Below are 17,974 nucleotides of genomic sequence, written 5' to 3'. Positions count from 1 at the left end.
GCACACACACACACATACACACACACACACACATACATCCATAAATATGTATTTTTCATACTTTCAATCCCCAACAAAATGCTAAATGAAAGCGTTTCAATTGTTTCGTTTATGCTTTTTGTTCATATCTCTTGAAATTATTATTATTATCTTTAACAAAAGCAAAGTTTAGAGCTATCGCAATCAAGTTCCATAACTTTTATGATCCAGATGACGCGGCGCTTTTTCCTCCGCTGCTTTATTTATTTGTTTGTTTTTATGTGTGCGTGTGTGTGTGACAATAAACACATACATACTACAACAAATAATAATAAAATAATAAAACTTTAGAAAAGAAATAAACATATGCAATATTATTATATAAAAGATTTGCCGCCCCCAAATCGCCCCTCCCCCCTTTTTTCGAGACTGAGGCTGAGATTGCTTGGACAGCTGGCGTTGTCCCATAAAATGTATCTAAACAGCCGCCATGGGGTATTTATTAATCAAAACTAACTTGTTATTGTATAGTGTATTTCTTTTTACTATTGTTACTCGCGATAGTCATCGTTGTTGTTGTTCTTGTTGTTGTTATAGTGCGTGGCATATTTTCGTCAATTTTTACTAATAAAATTTAATTTATTTAAATTTAAAATAATAAAAACCAACTCAAACTCACACACATGCAGCTGGTCGCATAAATGCGAAACATAAAATCAAATCACAAGCATAAAAACAATATAAACAAAACAACAACATTTCTAAATAAAGCAAAAAAACCATATATAAAATAAGAGAAGAAATAATTTATGCCCAATTCCAAATGGCCAAAAGAGACATGAAAAATAAATTCGTCTATATAAAACTGAGGCAAGAAATCGCCAAAAACACAGCAACAATAACAACAACAATGACACAAAATTCTTCACATCTTGTGAAACAAATAATAAACATAAAAAGCAAATTACACAAATTTAAAAATAATAAAACTAAAACGTGTCTGCATAAATTAATTAATAAGTCAATTCCAAATCCAAATTCGAATTCGGAATCTGAAGCTGAATCTGAATCTCAATCCCCCAATGCGAATACGAATACGAAAACAAAACGCAACGCAAGACAAAGCGAACGATCAGCGAATTTGTTTGATAAACGAATCTAAGGAGCTTTGCTGCTCTCAGTTATGTTACAGGTTTATACCCGCTAATCATAATTGTTTAGTATATATAGTATTTAGTATATTTTGCACTTTGTGGTACATTTTCAATTTAGTACTGTATCGATATACCAAATATAGTATAGTATTTTCAGTATTTTTGTGGTATATTTATTCGGTATATTTTAATACCGCACTGTATTCTGTTGTATATTTTGAACAAAGTACTGTATCGATATACCAAATATAGTATAGTATTTTCAGTATTTTTGTGGTATATTAATTCGGTATATTTTAATACCACACTGCATCATGTGGTATATTTTGAATAAAGTACTGTATCGATATACCAAATATAACTTTTGTTATATATTGCAGTATTTTTGTGGTATATTAATTCGGTATATTTTTTTACAACACTGTTTTGCTTCCATTCAAAATAAGTATCGGGTATTTCACAGTCAAGCACACTCGACTGAAGCTTTGTTACTTGTTTTTTTTTCGTTGCTCATCCATATCTTATTTTTGTGTATTTCGGATATATTATAAAATTGAATTGACAATTGATTTTAATTTGGGGAGCCATAAATAAAAGGATAACTCATGCGACTTTTATTCCCATGAATTCACTCTTTAATTAATTAATCTCCTAATTTGTTGTCGAACTCGATCTCACTTTTTCATGACTGGCAAAAAAAGGAAAAATGTGTTTCCGCTTGCAGTGTGCTCAATTTTGTGACCACAACTGTCAGCTTCAGCTGATTTATCGATAAGCGTTGCCACAGCGTTGCCATACTTTTAAAATCTTTACTTCTTTTTAATCCCCTAATTTGTGGTCGAACTCGATCTCACTTTTCATGAAAAAAGTATTTCCTCTTGTAGTATAGTATTCTCAATTTTTTGGCCACAACTGTCTGCCTCAGCGTTGCCATACTTTTGAAAACTTTGTTATCTTGAGGTTGATAAACTTGATCTAGAGGTTATTTTTTGTTATATGTAGATTGCTTTTAAACAAAAGAGATATGCTGCATAGAATTATGAGACGTCGTTAACGACATTGTGCAAAGGTTAAAACCAAGTTCAGAAAGTTATAAGCACATCTTTTATTCAATATTACTTTTATCGTTTTTTATGGCCCTTTAGTTTTTCTAGTGCTTTCTGACGCATTGTCTGTAATTTGCCCTCTCATAAAATATACAGCCTTATAAAGTGCTTTAAAGGGAAAAAGAAATGAGCAAATCCATCCATAAAAAAATATAAAAAAAATATGTGTGTATACGAGTATGCATGAAAGAGATCTCCAATGGGCACACACAAAACGTTAGACAAATAAATACTAAAAGATATTTAATCGTAAGCAACAACAAATAGAATTACAATAGTGCCCCTCACAGTTAGATATCTTCTTCTCTCTTTGCTCATTAAAAATAAATAAAAAGCCAGACTAAAAAACAATCGAGCATTTTGTTTGTTGAAAAAACAATGTTAAGTCAATAAAAATATGTACTCATTTTTATACTACGTGCGTGTGTGTGTGTGTGGATAATATTAAGTATAAATTTTAAAGGCGCGACTGCTAAAAACTCGATGCTAAAAGAGACAAACAGAGACCTGTAAATTTCTAAAGCCAATTTGCCCATGCGTTCGCTAATGCCACGCCTCTTATCACAGCGTCTTTTGTGTCGCGATATTCCCTTCAATTCCCCCCTCGGTAGTCGGTAGATCGACTAACAACTACCCTGTATTTACATTAGCATCTTTGTTTGGCAATTGTTGATCACTTTCTAGAATTGCTGATTGTGATGCCCCCTTTTGAATACATTCGGTTGTCTCAAGGGGTATAAAATAGCAAATTGTATTTGATTTATTTCGTGCGTGGCCAAAAATAAATTCGAAAAGGAGAAGCCAAGAAGATAATAATAAATAATTTTTGCCATTTGTATTTATATTATTAATTTGAGCTGCGCGCGTGTTGGGGTAGTTATTGTTGATGCTTTTCATTCACAATGATTCACTTATTATTATTTATTTCGAGCGTTTATGTAATGCTTCTTTTTTTAGTTTCAACAAATTTCTTGACAACAACAGCAACAACAACAACGATGGCAATAATACTGTACTGCAGGCAGTCGCTTTTTGTTTATAATTAAGCGCAAAAAGCGTATTTCTTAATTATTTATTTTATTATTGTTTATTTTTAAATGGGCTACAGACAATTTCCTGCACTTGAAGCGAAACAAATAAAAATGACGCAGCCTTTTTGTTGTTGTTGTTGCTGATTCTACAACCTTGTTGCCATATAGATACACATCACATTATATATATAAGATATATATCTGCCTAATATTGAGGCACAAATCTTTATTGAAATCCAAACATCAGCTAATATATATGCCATATATTTCGCGTTAAGAAAATTATTTTATGGCTCGCCAAGGCAATTTTTATTTAATTGCTAAAAACACAAAATAGAAAAAAAAAACGAAGAGTAGAGAAATAACAATAACAAATAGAAAAATACATAGAAGCAGCACATTAGTAATCTAAATGAATGCAAAAATGTTTATGAGCATTATTTAAACGAATTTCAGCGATGGTGTGTGTTAAAATTTAGTTTCAAAGAGGCAGAGGAGGAGGAGGAGGTGGAGGAGGAGGAGTAACTGAAATCTCAGAGACTGGTCAACTGTGCTTACTTAGTGTGTTGGCCAAAAGCTGCTGCCAACGCTAATTGGCTGCGGCTCTAATGCAAATTTAATTCGTGTGTATTTGTAATTATTTTAGAAATGCGTCCTGCAAATCAAACTGACAGTTACAGACAGAGACGGCGATGCAGATACACACAGAATACAGATGCAGATACACAGATACATAGATACATTTGCAGTTTGAAGCTTTGTGGCCAGCCTGTCGACTGTGCTTGTATTTACATACATATGTAATTATGCACACACACAACCGTAGATAGAGACTTGCTGTTGTATGATATTAATTATCTTAAGCATAGCGCGCGAATGCAACGTTGCAACGTTCGCTTGACCAAATCAATATTAACTTGCCACATGTAGATACAATTGGAGAGACAGTTGCACATTGAATATACATGTGACAGCTGATGGCCAGCATGTATGTGTGTGTATTAGTGTGTGTGTGTGCGACAATTGGCAACATAAAAGATGCATGTGTTGCAGCGGTTGCCCCGTTTGGCACTTTAATGAGCTGCTGCTGCACTTCGCAGGCTGCAACTCAACTATTGCATACATTTAGGCCTACGTTTTCTACATCTTCCCTCTCTCTTTCTCTATGAAAAACAATCAAATATGCATTTTAAAAGTTGGCCAACTCGACTCGCAAGTGACTCCCACATGGCCTCTGCACCTCAAACAGAAGCTGCTGCAGCTGCAGCTAGGATCAGAGACCCAGACCAAACTATATTTGTCTAACCTCGTCGCTAGCAGACACACACGTTGCATGTTACACAGGTTACAACGTTGCGCATGTTGCACACACACACACACACACACACACGTGTGCAACTGTGTCCAGGTCCGCGCCTCTATTTACCCAGGGTGCCCGAGTGCATGCTGCGCTCTGTTTTAGACTCACTTTTGCCTCACACTTCTCACTTCTCTCAGTGCTCACCTCCGCTCTCTCTTTCTATGCTATTCAAAAAATTTAATGGCATTTTAAATAAGAAATTACAGAGGCCGTGCATATTTCATAAGATTTTCCGTATGGGGGGCAGGCAACGCGGCGATGGCGATGTTCGACGTGGCGGCTGAGCGAGAGAGTTCGACTCGCCTCAACTCAACTCGACTCGCCTCGACACAACTTCTCAAAGGTATCAAATACAAAACAGCAACTCAAACAGCAACTGAAACTGAAACTGAAAACTAAAAATGTGCGCGCGGCACAACTAACCAACCAACCTCCCTCCCTCCCGCCTCCTCCTCCCCCTCTCTTGAAGCTAAAGAAAATCGTGGCATGCCTCTGCTATATAGTTGGGCTGCACTTTTTCGCCTACAGCTGCAAACATGCACAAACACACACACACAAATACATATATAGATAGGAAGCAAAAAAAAATAATAACGCTGGAATGTGTTAGCTGTAATTCTTGTTTTATACGACTACAAGAGGGGTAGAGGGGAGGGGGCAAGGCAGGTTGCAAAGTTGCTTTACCTTTTTGCATAGCATTGGATTTTGCTAAGTAACATAGCGGCATTTCATTTAATATTTATGTCTCTCTAAATATTAAATATTATTTCAAGGGTTTATGCGAGTGCACACACACACACACACATACACAATGTATACACACACACACTCTCGCACACACATTGCAGTCAGTTTTTGTTGGCTTTGAGTGCGCGGGGACTTTGGCTTTTGGTATCTTGGCAGCGGAGCCGATTCGATTGGCCGCCACAGCGCCTGTAGGCAGACATTCAAATATGCATTACAGCAATGCAATGCGTGTGCGTATGTATGTGTGTGTGTGTTGGTGTGTGTGCGTGCAGCTCAAATAACATAGCATACATCTGTGCGCTTGACCGAAATGCAGCTCGCGCGCTTCCTGCTTTGGCATTTCGCTTTGTCTTTGCCTTCCTGTCTTGGTATTTACTTTGCTGCTCGCTTATTCATATGGAAAACACTTGCCACACACACACACACATGCATCCTTGCTTATGGACATGCTTGTGCATGTTGCTTTGACATGTCCGTGCATGTTAGATTTCGCCCCGCATCAAACTAATGATGATGACAAAGGGGGGCGGGCAACACACACATACATATAACATATATTTTTTTTTCTACTCTCGAGGAATATTGAATTAATATTTAATGATCGTGTGCAGTCGTTTTAACACTTGCCAGACAATTCAGTTGCAACTTTCTGCTGCTGCTGCTGTTGCTGCTTGCACTTTCAATCAGCTCAAAGGACACGCAAGGCCCTGAAGTAAACGTTACGCTGCGTAGTCATTACAATAACAACAACTGACTTTGTGTAAGCTTTAAGTAGCTGTGGCTGAAAGGCAAGGCTGCCACGGCCGCCGACTGTCGGCCATATATCCTCATTATCCTGCATGCTAAAAACAATAAATTACTATTTGCAAAAGGTTAATTTTTACTTCGAAACAAACAAACAAACAGCGCGAACGCAAAAACGAACACAACAAGCAAGGCGCCATAAAATGTGGCAACAAAAAAAATTACATGAGGGGAAAAAAGTTGCAATTACCAACAACAACAACAAGAGAAACAGCGACAGCTACACAGAACAGTTGAAAACAACAATAGCTAAAGTAAATAACACAGCAACAACAACAACAACAACAGCAACTGCAATAAACAGCAACACATTGCAATGTTGCAAAGGCTTGCCCCTAGCGATGGCAGCGTGAAAAAGAAAATAATAAAAAGATATATATAAAATAAAATGAATGTTAAAAAAAATATATTTCAAGAATATTTAAAAAAAATTTTTTTAATTCAATACTAAACTTTCCTTACTTGATATTTTTACTGTATTTTATTCAAATTCATTTTCCCTGCTTTTTATTTTTATGTGATAATTTCATCACTGTTATTTTAATGATATTAAGCTCTCAAACAAGCGTAAAGACAATTTATTAATAATATGATATATTTAGTTGTTTAATATTTAATTTAATCTTAAAGTTAAATTTCCTTACTCTTTTTTTAATGTGATCATTTCACCTTAAACATTTTCCTATCAATAAAATGCATTGATTGAAGCTGATATTTTGAAATGCTCTGGATTATAATATTTGCTTTTTGTTTTTATTGAATTTAATTTGAAATTTTTCTATTCTTTACATTTCTGTGATTTTTAATTGCCATAACAATATAAATTATTATCAAAATTTTCATTTAATTTGTTTTCTTTCTATCATTTCTATGTTATATTTTTTTCACTGTCATTGTAATGATGTCATATATATTTCCTTTTCCATTCTCGAAGCATTTTTCTATTATTCATTGCATTGATCTAAGCTATTATTATAGAAATTCTAAATATTGAACTGATCAACAACTGGTAGCTAATTAAATTAATTGTATATTTAAAAACCAAAAGATTGCAACTGCATTTTCACATTGTCATCACTAGCTATGACCTTTTCCTTGGTGTCTGTTGCGCTTGCCGCCTGACTTCGAGTTCGAGTTGAAGTCGGAGTCGGAGTCCCAGTTTTAAGGGGTAGACAACAGTTAGAAGCTCGTCGCGCCTGTGACTTGCAAGGAGTAGAAAGCAAGCAGGGAAGGAAGGAGAATAAGAAGGGTAACATTTGTAAAGTTATTTTTTTGTTTAAATTTTTTGTTGTATTTCTTTTTTATTTGGGCTTGGCACTTTGTGTGTGGATGGATGAATGGATGAAGTCAAGTCGAGTTGAGTTGAGCTGAGCTGAGCGTTGAGTGTGTGCCCCCATTTGAATGTTTTATTGTAATTTTAGTTGTCGGTTGTCGGCTGCTGGTTAGTTTGCTAGCTGGCTGCCTGGCTGGATAGTTGGATAGTTGGCTGAACCTGACACACCTCAATGCTCGCTGCACTCAACACTTGGCGTATAATTATTTATTGCATTTAAATTATTGTTGGCTTTATTGTAAGTGTTGTTATTGCTCTCTAGCTGTTGTCGTTGTGTTGTTGTTCTCGTTGTTGTTTTCGTTGTTGTTGTAGCAAACAAAACTTTCATTGTACACTCAGATACAGAAACAGAAACAGAAGCGTAGCGCCAAGCAACATGCACTCGCACTTGATTTTATGATTACTACAATTATTGCAATTGTTGTTGCTGTTGTTGTTTCCATTGCTATTGCTATTGCTGTTAGTCTGATTGTTGTTGCAGTACACCTAAGCTCTGACACATTGCGTCCAAGTCGAACTCTCCTTCCGTAGAAATTCGCCACTGCAATTGTTTTGTAACATTGTGTTTCTTTTGCATTTCCATACATATCAGATATACATAATACATTTTACAATATATACTACATACGTATATCTACACAACAGTTATGTAAAAAGTAAGAAAAGTTGGGTAGACCACCGTCTTTGCCGTCTCTCTTCCAGGGACCGGAGGGCAAAACTCCTTTTGCGGCTTTGCCCTCCGCGAAATGTGTTTTTCACATTATTTCATGAATAATGCATTGGGCTAATATGCATATTTTATGTGAAATTCGTGCAATAAAATACTATTAAATATTTAGTTGTTGCTGCCACTGCCATTGCCACCGTTGCTTTTGCTCTTGCTGTTGTTGCCACTGCCATGGACTTGTCTTGCGGATCCACCAAGGAGTTGAATAGTTAAGCAAAGAAGTTGCACAGTTAAGCAAAGATGAGCTGCTTTCTGCACAGTTGGCTAACAACCGGGCAATTCAATTTCAAAGACTAGACTCTACAGACTCAACTCTACCGAGTTATGTACCGTATTTCATAGGCGGTAAAATGCCATTTTCATTTTCACTGTTTGCCAAAGTTTTTGCCACTGTTTGAAAATACTTTGCAAATACACTGTAAAAACAAAAGAGTTCAAAGTTCTAAAAGTTTTAACTTTGTAAAATTATATATGAAATTGTATTGATTATGGGTTATTTATAGATAACATTTAGTTACTATTTGTATACTCTACATTTCAATTTATTGCTGATATTAAACATCAATATTATCTTATTCAAGTTTATAAAAAGTATACTCTAAGGATTGTGTTTCCTAGTCATAAATATATAGATTTTATTATTCCTTTCAAAAATCTTTCATCTGCGTGTTGAAAATTTTAATATTTCAATGGATTAAAAATAAAATCAAATATATCATAATATTATTGGGAATATTTGAGTTATTTATAAATTCTATTCAGTGACTATTTGTATATTCTAATTATCAACTTAGTAAAGCTATCATATTTGTCAGTTATGAATAGAAAGAAAATGTATTATTCTTTCTTATGAATAGAAAGAAAATGTATTATTCTTTCTTATCATAGTTGTCAGTTATGCATTAAGAAAGAGAATTAAAAACATCTTTTGCTAGGTGAATGAAATTCAAGTTACCATTAAATTAAACAAAATATACTCTTGAGATCATGTTTGTCAGTTATGAATAGACAGAATATACCTTTCTGAAAGTTTAAGCGTGAATCAACTTAGAATTAGAGTAAATATAATATACGAATGTTATGTTCTTAGCATCATTTTGCTTAGCTATGAATAGCTGCAATTTAACGCTTCTATTTTTAGCGCCTTACCAATTCACACAAAGCAATCGTGTAGTTTGCTGAAATTGAGTTTCAACGGGACTCGGCTTAAAATAATAGTAAATACAGTATGGGTAATATAATCATTGGATTGTCATTACAACTGTTACCCACTGTCGAAACGTGCGACAGAATGGCGACAACTTGAAGCACTTTGGTGGAAGCACTTCTCGAAGTAGTTGTAGTCGAGACTTTGTCGTCTTCTCTCAGTTTCTCTGTTCGCTGTTCTCCGTCTGTCTCCGTCCCTTTTCCATTCCCATTCCCCATTTAAATTAATTATTTATTATGCCAAGCATTGCTTCTTATAAAATTAATGAATGGCATGAGCGCAAAAACTATAAAACCGGGCGCAGGACGCGGATAAAAGACGCGACTACTGCAAGCCAAGGCCCGCACAAGGCGAAGATAGAGTGAGAGAGAGAAGATAGTGTGAGTGAGGTAGAGAGACAGACAACTTGAGCAGGATTAGGATGAGAAAGAGAGAGAGAGAGAGCGCGCGAAATGTGCGGGGCGTGTGCGTGTGGTTGGCTGAGTAATATAAATAAATGAATGAATGAATGAGCCAAGGCAAGGTTTGGCAAGAGAAGAGAAGCGATGAGAGAGCGAAAGACAGAGAGAGATAGAGAGTAGTTCCTAGTTGTAGTAGAAGTAGTAGTAGTGAAGGCTAAAGAGCAGCAGGCGCTCAGCAATAGCAGCACAGACAGACACAGACAAAAGCTTAAGGAACTTGTAGCAGGTGGTGTTCCAACTGATGGCGATGGTGGTGGTGGTGGTGGTGGGAAGTGACATGCACACGGAACGTGGGGGGAAGAAGGTGATTGTGGTGAGCAAGTTGCAGACAAGAGAAATAACAAACTTGAGACGCCGCTGCTGACGTCGCTGCCACAGTAAAAGCACGAATCGAAAATGAATAATAAATAAAGTGTTATATAATATAAGAAATATACTCTACCTACACACACAGCGAGGCGAGGAGGCAAACTACATCCAAAGTTCTTCTAAAGCAACAAACAAGGTGGGGGGAAAAAGGACGCGACCTCCTCAACCCTACCTCAGAGCTTAGAGCTCAGCTCTCTTGTTGGACGCGACTGTAGTTTAATGCTCGTAGTGTTAGCTTCTCCTTCTCCTTTTGGCTTGAGCATACCACAGTGTTGTAGTATCTGTAACAGCGTACAGAGGGTGGAAAGGGGGAAGGGGACGAGGACGGGAAGGGGGCAATGATGTGAAGGAGGAGGAGGCGGGGGTGTCGAGTTTATGTGCTCGCTTGAAAAATAAAATTAAAATTGCATTAGAATCCAACGGGTTTTATGGCGAGTGTTCCAAGTGGAAGGGGGGCGAGAAATCGTGGCAACTTGAAGGCTGTTGAAAGGCAAGAATGTGTAAGGGAGAGAGAGAGAGAGTACTACAGAGAGCGAAAGAGAGAGAAGGTAGAATGAGCTATTGAACAAGTTAAGGGCAAGGGCAGAGGTAGCAACGCCTGCATTTGGATTGATGATAGATGCGGAGGAGGAGAGTGTGAGTACCTTGGTATGAATTTATATTTTATTACCAACATACAGACACGTGTGTGTCAGTGTGTCCGTGTGTGTGTGTGCGTATAACAAATATTGAGAAATATTCTAGAACAAAAATCAATATATTTCCGTTTTGTTTTTTTTTTTTTTTTTATAGAAATTTGTAGAAGCGAAAAAGTTAATTAAATAAATTATTATATGAATGGGGCGTGCACACGATGAGTAATTGGCAAGAACAAGAACAAGAAGACGATGAGCCACAGCAGTGGCAACAGCAGCAGCAACATCGACTGAGGCAGAGCTGGAGCAGCGAAGCGCCGCAAATTAAATTAAATGAGTTGAAAGAAAGTTGAATGCGCGCACGCTTCAAATTTGTTTTTGTTGAGTATGAGAAACGTCGTGGCACAGTCACTTGTTCCAGTTGTTGTTGTTGTTGTTGTTGCCTTCATCGTTGCTGGCGGGAAATTGAAAATTTAATTAATTAAACATTTTTGAGCACAGCAGCAGCGCTAGCAATATTTTATTATATGTATTGTACTATGCGAGTCTTATAATTGTTAGACTTCCCTTCCCACCGCTTCACTCTTGGGCAGGGGGGAAGGGTTAAAAGGTCGCCATAATGCATTGGCAAGTGACTGGCGAATTTACGATGTAAGTGACTAATGGATTCCCATGTTAGTGAGCCATTGTTTTAAGAGCAACGCCGCCGCCGACAACTTGAAGAACTACAACAATAATCATAATAATGATACGAGCAATAACAGTTAAAGTTCGTTCTTAATGCGGCAGCTAAACCATTCTATTGTTCTTGCAACATACACTACTACAATTACCCTCGATGCTGGTGCAACAAAGTATCTGAAATGATATGTGAACTTTGCAAGCTTTCATGTGCTTTACAAAGCTTTTGATTGAGTGCTCATTATTTTTGCAGTTGACTGATTAATAATATAATTTGTATTGTAATTATTATTGTTATTAGCAATAAACTTGACGCTGCTTAACTGTACACCCGGTTAACTACTTTGTCAGCAACAATTAATTACTTAAAGCTCAATACATTTTATATAACTTCTGACAGCTTAGCAACACTTTTTTCATTATAAATCACAAGTGGGAAACAGTTATTGTTGCTAAGCGTGATCTACTTAGCAATACCCTAAGTGGAGGTAATGTCTAACAAATCATTAGAAATTATGAGAAAGAAAAAAATTGAGCATGCTCAACTTAGAGGTACTCACAATTTATAAATATTTGAACAATTTATGCTGAAAAATTGAAGGAATTCTAAATACAAATTAAACAAAAATGATATTAATAATAAAAAAAATAATAATACAATAAATAAACTAAATAATTCATATTTCGGATTTTATAAATTTTGTATTATCTTTTAACGATTCAACTTTGAGCATGTAAAGAAAATTCCTTTTTTAGATTCTCGCAGAGTTCTCCCATTCTCTTGTCATTTATCATTGGGTTAGGAAATTGATCAATTAGTCATTTGATAATGTGGGTTTTATAAAATCTTTAGAAAGATTATCGTAGAGTTCGCTCATTTTCTGTTTATTCTTCAATATGTGAAGCTTTTTAAGCAATTTGAGTGGAAAACTGATTAATTATTTATTTGTTAATCTCAATTTTCTACAATCTTTATATAGATTATCGTACAGTTTTGCTCATTTTATATTTAAACATAATTAAAATTTCAAGATGTATACAAAATTATCAATCAATTAGTTATTTCGCTGTTTATTAATTCGCTTATCATATTCGCATTTCTCAAGTCATTCAAAACTTTCCATGCCTGAAAGTAAACAAAGTTAAATGCTGTACTACAAAATACCCTGTAAAACTTTATTTTATTTAATTTCATTCTTCATTTCTCAATAGATCAAGTTGAAATTTAAACATTACACATTTTTATCACAACAATTAAACATCGTCTCAAATTTAATCCTTTTTTTTGAGGGTGTATCACATAAATACTTTTGTACTTTATGGCATCCTTTGCTCATCTATTTTACGAGTGCTGCACAGGGTATAAAAACAACAAGCAGCTCCACTATTTGACGCTTCATTAACAAAATGTTTAACATAAAATAACGTTTTTAACGCCATTTTGATATCTGCTGCTGTTCTGGGTTGGGCTCGTTCGCATTCGTTAGCACATGTTTCCCTTCCTCTCCTTAGCTGTTTTCCCCATCTGCATTGCTCTTCACTTTGTTGTAAGGTTTAGGGTTTGCCTGTAAAAATGCAAAAAATGCTTCCGACTTTTCAATTTCAATTATTCATACATTTTATGACCTTTTTCCTTAACATGGCAGGCGTCTAACAAATGCAATGCAACATGAGGCATGAGGCATAAAGGGGTTGTAGCAACTGCCACGACTGCGACTGCGACTGAGGCTGGTGGCGTGGCTCTACCTAGTTTCAAATATTTAAGACTTGCACTATATATATATAAATTGTTGTTTTTTTTCTCTGTGCTCTGTTTCTTGCCGCTTCACATAATTTGTATAGCGAGCTTGTTGTTGGCCATATAAAATGCATGGCTTTGTGCAGTTGGGCCGCTGACATGGTCAGCAGAGAGTCAGGAGAAGGTGGAGGGTGGAAGGTGGCAAGTAGGCGTCAACTTTGGCTGGTCAGCGGTAGGCAATGAATCCTTCTCGTGCCATGAACGAGGCAACGGAACGTGCATCAATTTAACTTTGTTTTTTTTTTTCGTCGAAGTGCAAATGGGGCTTGGGCTTACTCTAGAAATTAACTGCGGCTTTGTCTTAATTTATTTAGCACATTTTTTGTTTTGCACATTGTTTTTTTGTTGCCCCCTGTTTTCGTGTTTATTAATAAATATTAAAAGCCGCTTCAATTACTTCCACGAAGAGTTTTGCTTTAGTTAGCGTTAATTTGCGGACAGATATGGCGAATGAGTAAGTGAGTGAGCGAGTGAGGGGGAATCTAGAGTCAACTCTTGAATGGCTAATAATAGCAAATGGCAATAAATAAATAGAGGGGACCTTTTGCCATAAAAATGCAAAGACAAAAGACGAGGCGCTCAGCTAGTCAGCGCAGCGAGAGAGGCAAATGGTTTTTGCCAACTTTGTATACTAATTTGCTTTGGCGTTTGCATACCAAAAAGCTTTGTTGGCCTCCCAGCATTTATGGCATTAATAAACTTTTATGGCCAAACATTTTGTGCCAAACAGTCGCCTCGACTTTTGCTTCGGCTTCGGCGCGTTCACACACAAAAACGTAAATGTCTTTTGAAAACTAAACGACGCTTTTCCTTATCGTCTTTGCAGGCCAAAATGATTGAGACCGGCGGACATGGCTGGATGGGTGCTCCTGCAACAGGCACATCTGTGGCGGGTAAGTGACAGTCCACACACACACTTATACACACACACACACACACACACTTGCAACTATTTTAAGTCTTTGCAGGAAGCTTTCGCGGCTTCCTTTTGAGCCAATTAGCATAGCTCGTACTAAGTTTGGAATATGTTTTTTTTTTTCTTTTGTGTTTGGCGCTTCCTTTTCACCAGCAGACAGTTACCAATACCAATTGCAGTCGATGTGGCAAAAATGCTGGAACACTAACCAACAGAATCTGGTGCAACAGCTGCGCTTTCGTGAACGCGGCCCCCTCAAGTCTTGGCGCCCCGAAGCCATGGCAGAGGCCATCTTCAGTGTGCTAAAAGAGGGACTTTCGCTGTCGCAGGCTGCTCGCAAATATGACATCCCGTATCCGACATTCGTGCTCTATGCCAATCGTGTGCACAACATGCTGGGACCCTCACTTGATGGCGGCACTGATCCCCGACCCAAGGCACGTGGCCGACCGCAGCGCATCCTGCTCGGCATGTGGCCAGAGGAGCTAATTCGCAGCGTCATCAAGGCCGTGGTGTTCCGTGACTATCGCGAGATCAAGGAGGACATGGGTGCGCATCAGTATGCCAACGGACAGGCGCATGGTGTAAGTATTTAAAAGACAATACAATTATTTGTTATAATAATAGTTACAAATATTATATTTATTCCTATTCCTATTTTGCATTATTTTAAAATACATGTATGACAACAGTTTTTTTAGAATAAGAGTTAAAGAAAAATACCAAATCGTTGCTCAGATTATTATGCTTTAGGAGTTCTTCATAGAGCTTTACATGTTTTGAAATAAAGCTTTCATGATTTAATGAAATTGTACTAATAAAAGCTAAGGCCGAGGCTCGACAGTGAGACTTATATATACCAAAAATACCAAAATACACCGACGTCTATATTTTGGTATATTGGTATATCTAGATATCCGATAGCTATTTTCAATAAGACAGTGCGGTATTATTCTTAAAATATACTAAATCAATATACCAAACATACTAAAATATACTGACTAAAACATATTTGGTATATGTATTTTATATAAAACAGTACGGTAATATTCATTAAACATACTAAATTAATATACCAAAAAATACTAAAATATTCCAAATATTCGGTATGTCGATATATCCGCTAGCTACTTCCTATAAAGCAGTGCGGTATTATTCTTTAAATATACTAAATCAATATACCGACATTTTTAGTATACAGCTACATATACATATATCTACATTGAAAATATTCCATAGTGACACTATATATTAGATTGGTAATTAAAGGAGTTAAGTCCAGCTACGTCAAGTATGTTTTGCCGTATAAAATTGTTTATCTGATCGCAACTTAAATATCACATACCAAACTTTTCGAACATTCTGTGTGCTACTTGACGTGTTGGTCCCAAAAGGGAATACAAATAAAAGGTTTATATCAAGTATACCACACCTGTGACAACTATTATAAAAGTAGCTTCAAAACATTTTTAATCGAAGAAACTCATACAATAAAAAAGTAACAGACAAGCAAATGACTACGGACACTTGAATGAAAGTTTATTTAACTGAACAGATTTAGAGTTATTATTTATTTGAACATAATTTATATATACCCTTAATTTCAATGAATAAAGAGCTTAAATATAAATTCTTGTTATATCACTTGCCATTTCCTAACGCACTTCCTCTATGCTCTCTTGTTTCTTCCCCCTTACTTTCTCCACCTTAGGCACACTTTGGATCTGGCAACTCGTCAGCAGCCGCCAATGGCTACCACAATGCGGCGGTCAAGATGGCCGCCCAGAACGCGGCGCTTGCACCGCCCGACAGCAGCAATCCTTTGAGCACCATGACCGAGACCCTGCGCCGTCAGATCCTCTCGCAGCAGCAGCCACAGCAGTCGCCGCACGTGCAGTCGATGAACATGTACAAATCGCCAGCGTACTTGCAACGCTCGGAGATTGAGGATCAGGTGTCGGCTGCCGCCGCGGTGGCAGCGGCCAAGCATCAGCAGAACGAGCGACGTGGCACCGAGAATTTGCCCGACTTGAGCGCTCTGGGACTGATGGGATTGCCCGGCCTCAATGTGATGCCCTCGCAGCAGGCGCCGCATCAACGCGGAGCAGGCGGCGGCGGTGGCGGCGGCGGCAGCGGCGGACCAGGTGCTGCCATGCATCCCAGTGCCGCGAGCTATGCGCGAGAATTATCCCGAGAACGCGAGCGAGAGCGTGAGATGTCCAGGGATCGAGAACTAAAGGAGGCGATGCATGCCCGACAATATGGCAATCAGTCGCGTGGCTCCAACTCCTCGGCAGGCAGCAAATCGGCGTCGGGACACGGTGCATCATCGAGTCGACCGGGCGCCGCATCGCCGTATTCCACGCACTACGCCAAGCATCAGAGCAAGGAGCAACAACAGCATCCGAACTATGCGTACAACAAGCGTTTCCTGGAGAGTCTGCCCGCGGGCATTGACTTCGAGGCTATTGCCAATGGGCTACTCCAAAAGTCGGTGAACAAAAGTCCGCGCTTCGAGGACTTTTTCCCCGGCCAGGACATGAGTGAACTCTTCGCCACCGGCGACGCCAACGCCGGAGCCGCAGCTGCGGCAGCTGCAGCAGCCGCGGCTTATGCGCCGTCGCAAGTGCGAGAATCGCCGCTGATGAAGATCAAGCTGGAGCAGCAGCAGGCCACCGAACTGCCGCATGAGGATTGAGTGCGTCGCGGGGTTGGCTCTTTTGAAGAGGCCAACGGCGTAGGAGGCGTAGGAGGTGGAGGAGGAGGAGACACACCACATCATTTGGACTGCTATTTTAACCCCAACGTTTAGTGTTTAGCCTGCTAAGTGCTTAGTTTTCACACAACAAAAAAAAAAAGAGTTGCTAACTGGTTTTTTATATGCTTAGTTATTATTATTATTAGTGTTTAGTGTTTAGGTTTTAGGTTATAACGGTACGAGTATTAAACGTTCCCCCTTCCCCCCGTCACAACAAACACACACATGCACTTCGGAACTTTCCTGTAAGGATAAGATCTCGCCTATATATTATTTATTTTGAATGCATTTGTTTTTCTTACGCGCCTTATTCTTTGCCAATATCGAGAGAAAGCAACAAAAATATGAGATAAAAAAAACAACATGAAATATTAAATTTAATATTAATAATAAACGATAATATTAAATAAAGAATGGAAAAACAATATATAGTTACAACTAGAGACTTGTGCATTTCTTAAATGTAGTTTACCTTAGCTAAGCACACACAACAATACACACCACAAACACAAACACATTACTATTCATATTCATATTACGCATACGCAGTGTTGTCTTTAAAATGGTAAGCAATTAAATTTATATATATAAATATAATACATTAATTACACTACTTTATATGTATACAAATACGATATATTATTATAATCGATAAACATGCCTATATAAATTACGATGTATGTCAAGTAATTGTATTTCCAAATGTAATTGTAAATAATGTACAAATTTCCATAGCCGTAGGACAACATTCACATAATATTAGTTAACACACATACACACACACACACACACACTCGCTCATCGTATCCATGGGTCGCACATCTTCTATTCTATTGTAATATTCGTGAATAAATGAAATGTACGAGTAAATAATGCATCTAATATTACTTATAGCGTACATATTTACA

The 17,974-nt window shown here is 37.5% G+C and overlaps 1 protein-coding gene across 2 annotated transcripts in view; it reads left to right on the top strand.

Moving 5' to 3' along the window:
* The window catches only part of LOC132793419 (protein bric-a-brac 2), a 41,184-nt gene extending 24,015 nt beyond the window's left edge, over positions 1 to 17,169 (top strand). Inside the window, exons 3-5 of one of the 2 annotated variants that reach the window (XM_060803343.1) lie at positions 14,219 to 14,285; positions 14,465 to 14,892; positions 16,020 to 17,169. In XM_060803343.1, the coding sequence (XP_060659326.1) occupies positions 14,219 to 14,285; positions 14,465 to 14,892; positions 16,020 to 17,006 (1,482 nt within the window). In that variant the 3' untranslated portion in view covers positions 17,007 to 17,169. Of the gene's footprint in view, positions 1 to 14,218; positions 14,286 to 14,461; positions 14,893 to 16,019 lie in introns of both variants that reach the window. The other variant, XM_060803341.1, reaches the window with a different exon arrangement.
* Positions 17,170 to 17,974: the final 805 nt, after the last annotated feature.

This window comes from Drosophila nasuta, chromosome 3 (genome assembly GCF_023558535.2).
Source record: "Drosophila nasuta strain 15112-1781.00 chromosome 3, ASM2355853v1, whole genome shotgun sequence".
NCBI classification, from domain to species: Eukaryota; Metazoa; Arthropoda; class Insecta; order Diptera; family Drosophilidae; genus Drosophila; species Drosophila nasuta.
This window is presented reverse-complemented; position numbering and strand designations above follow the sequence as displayed.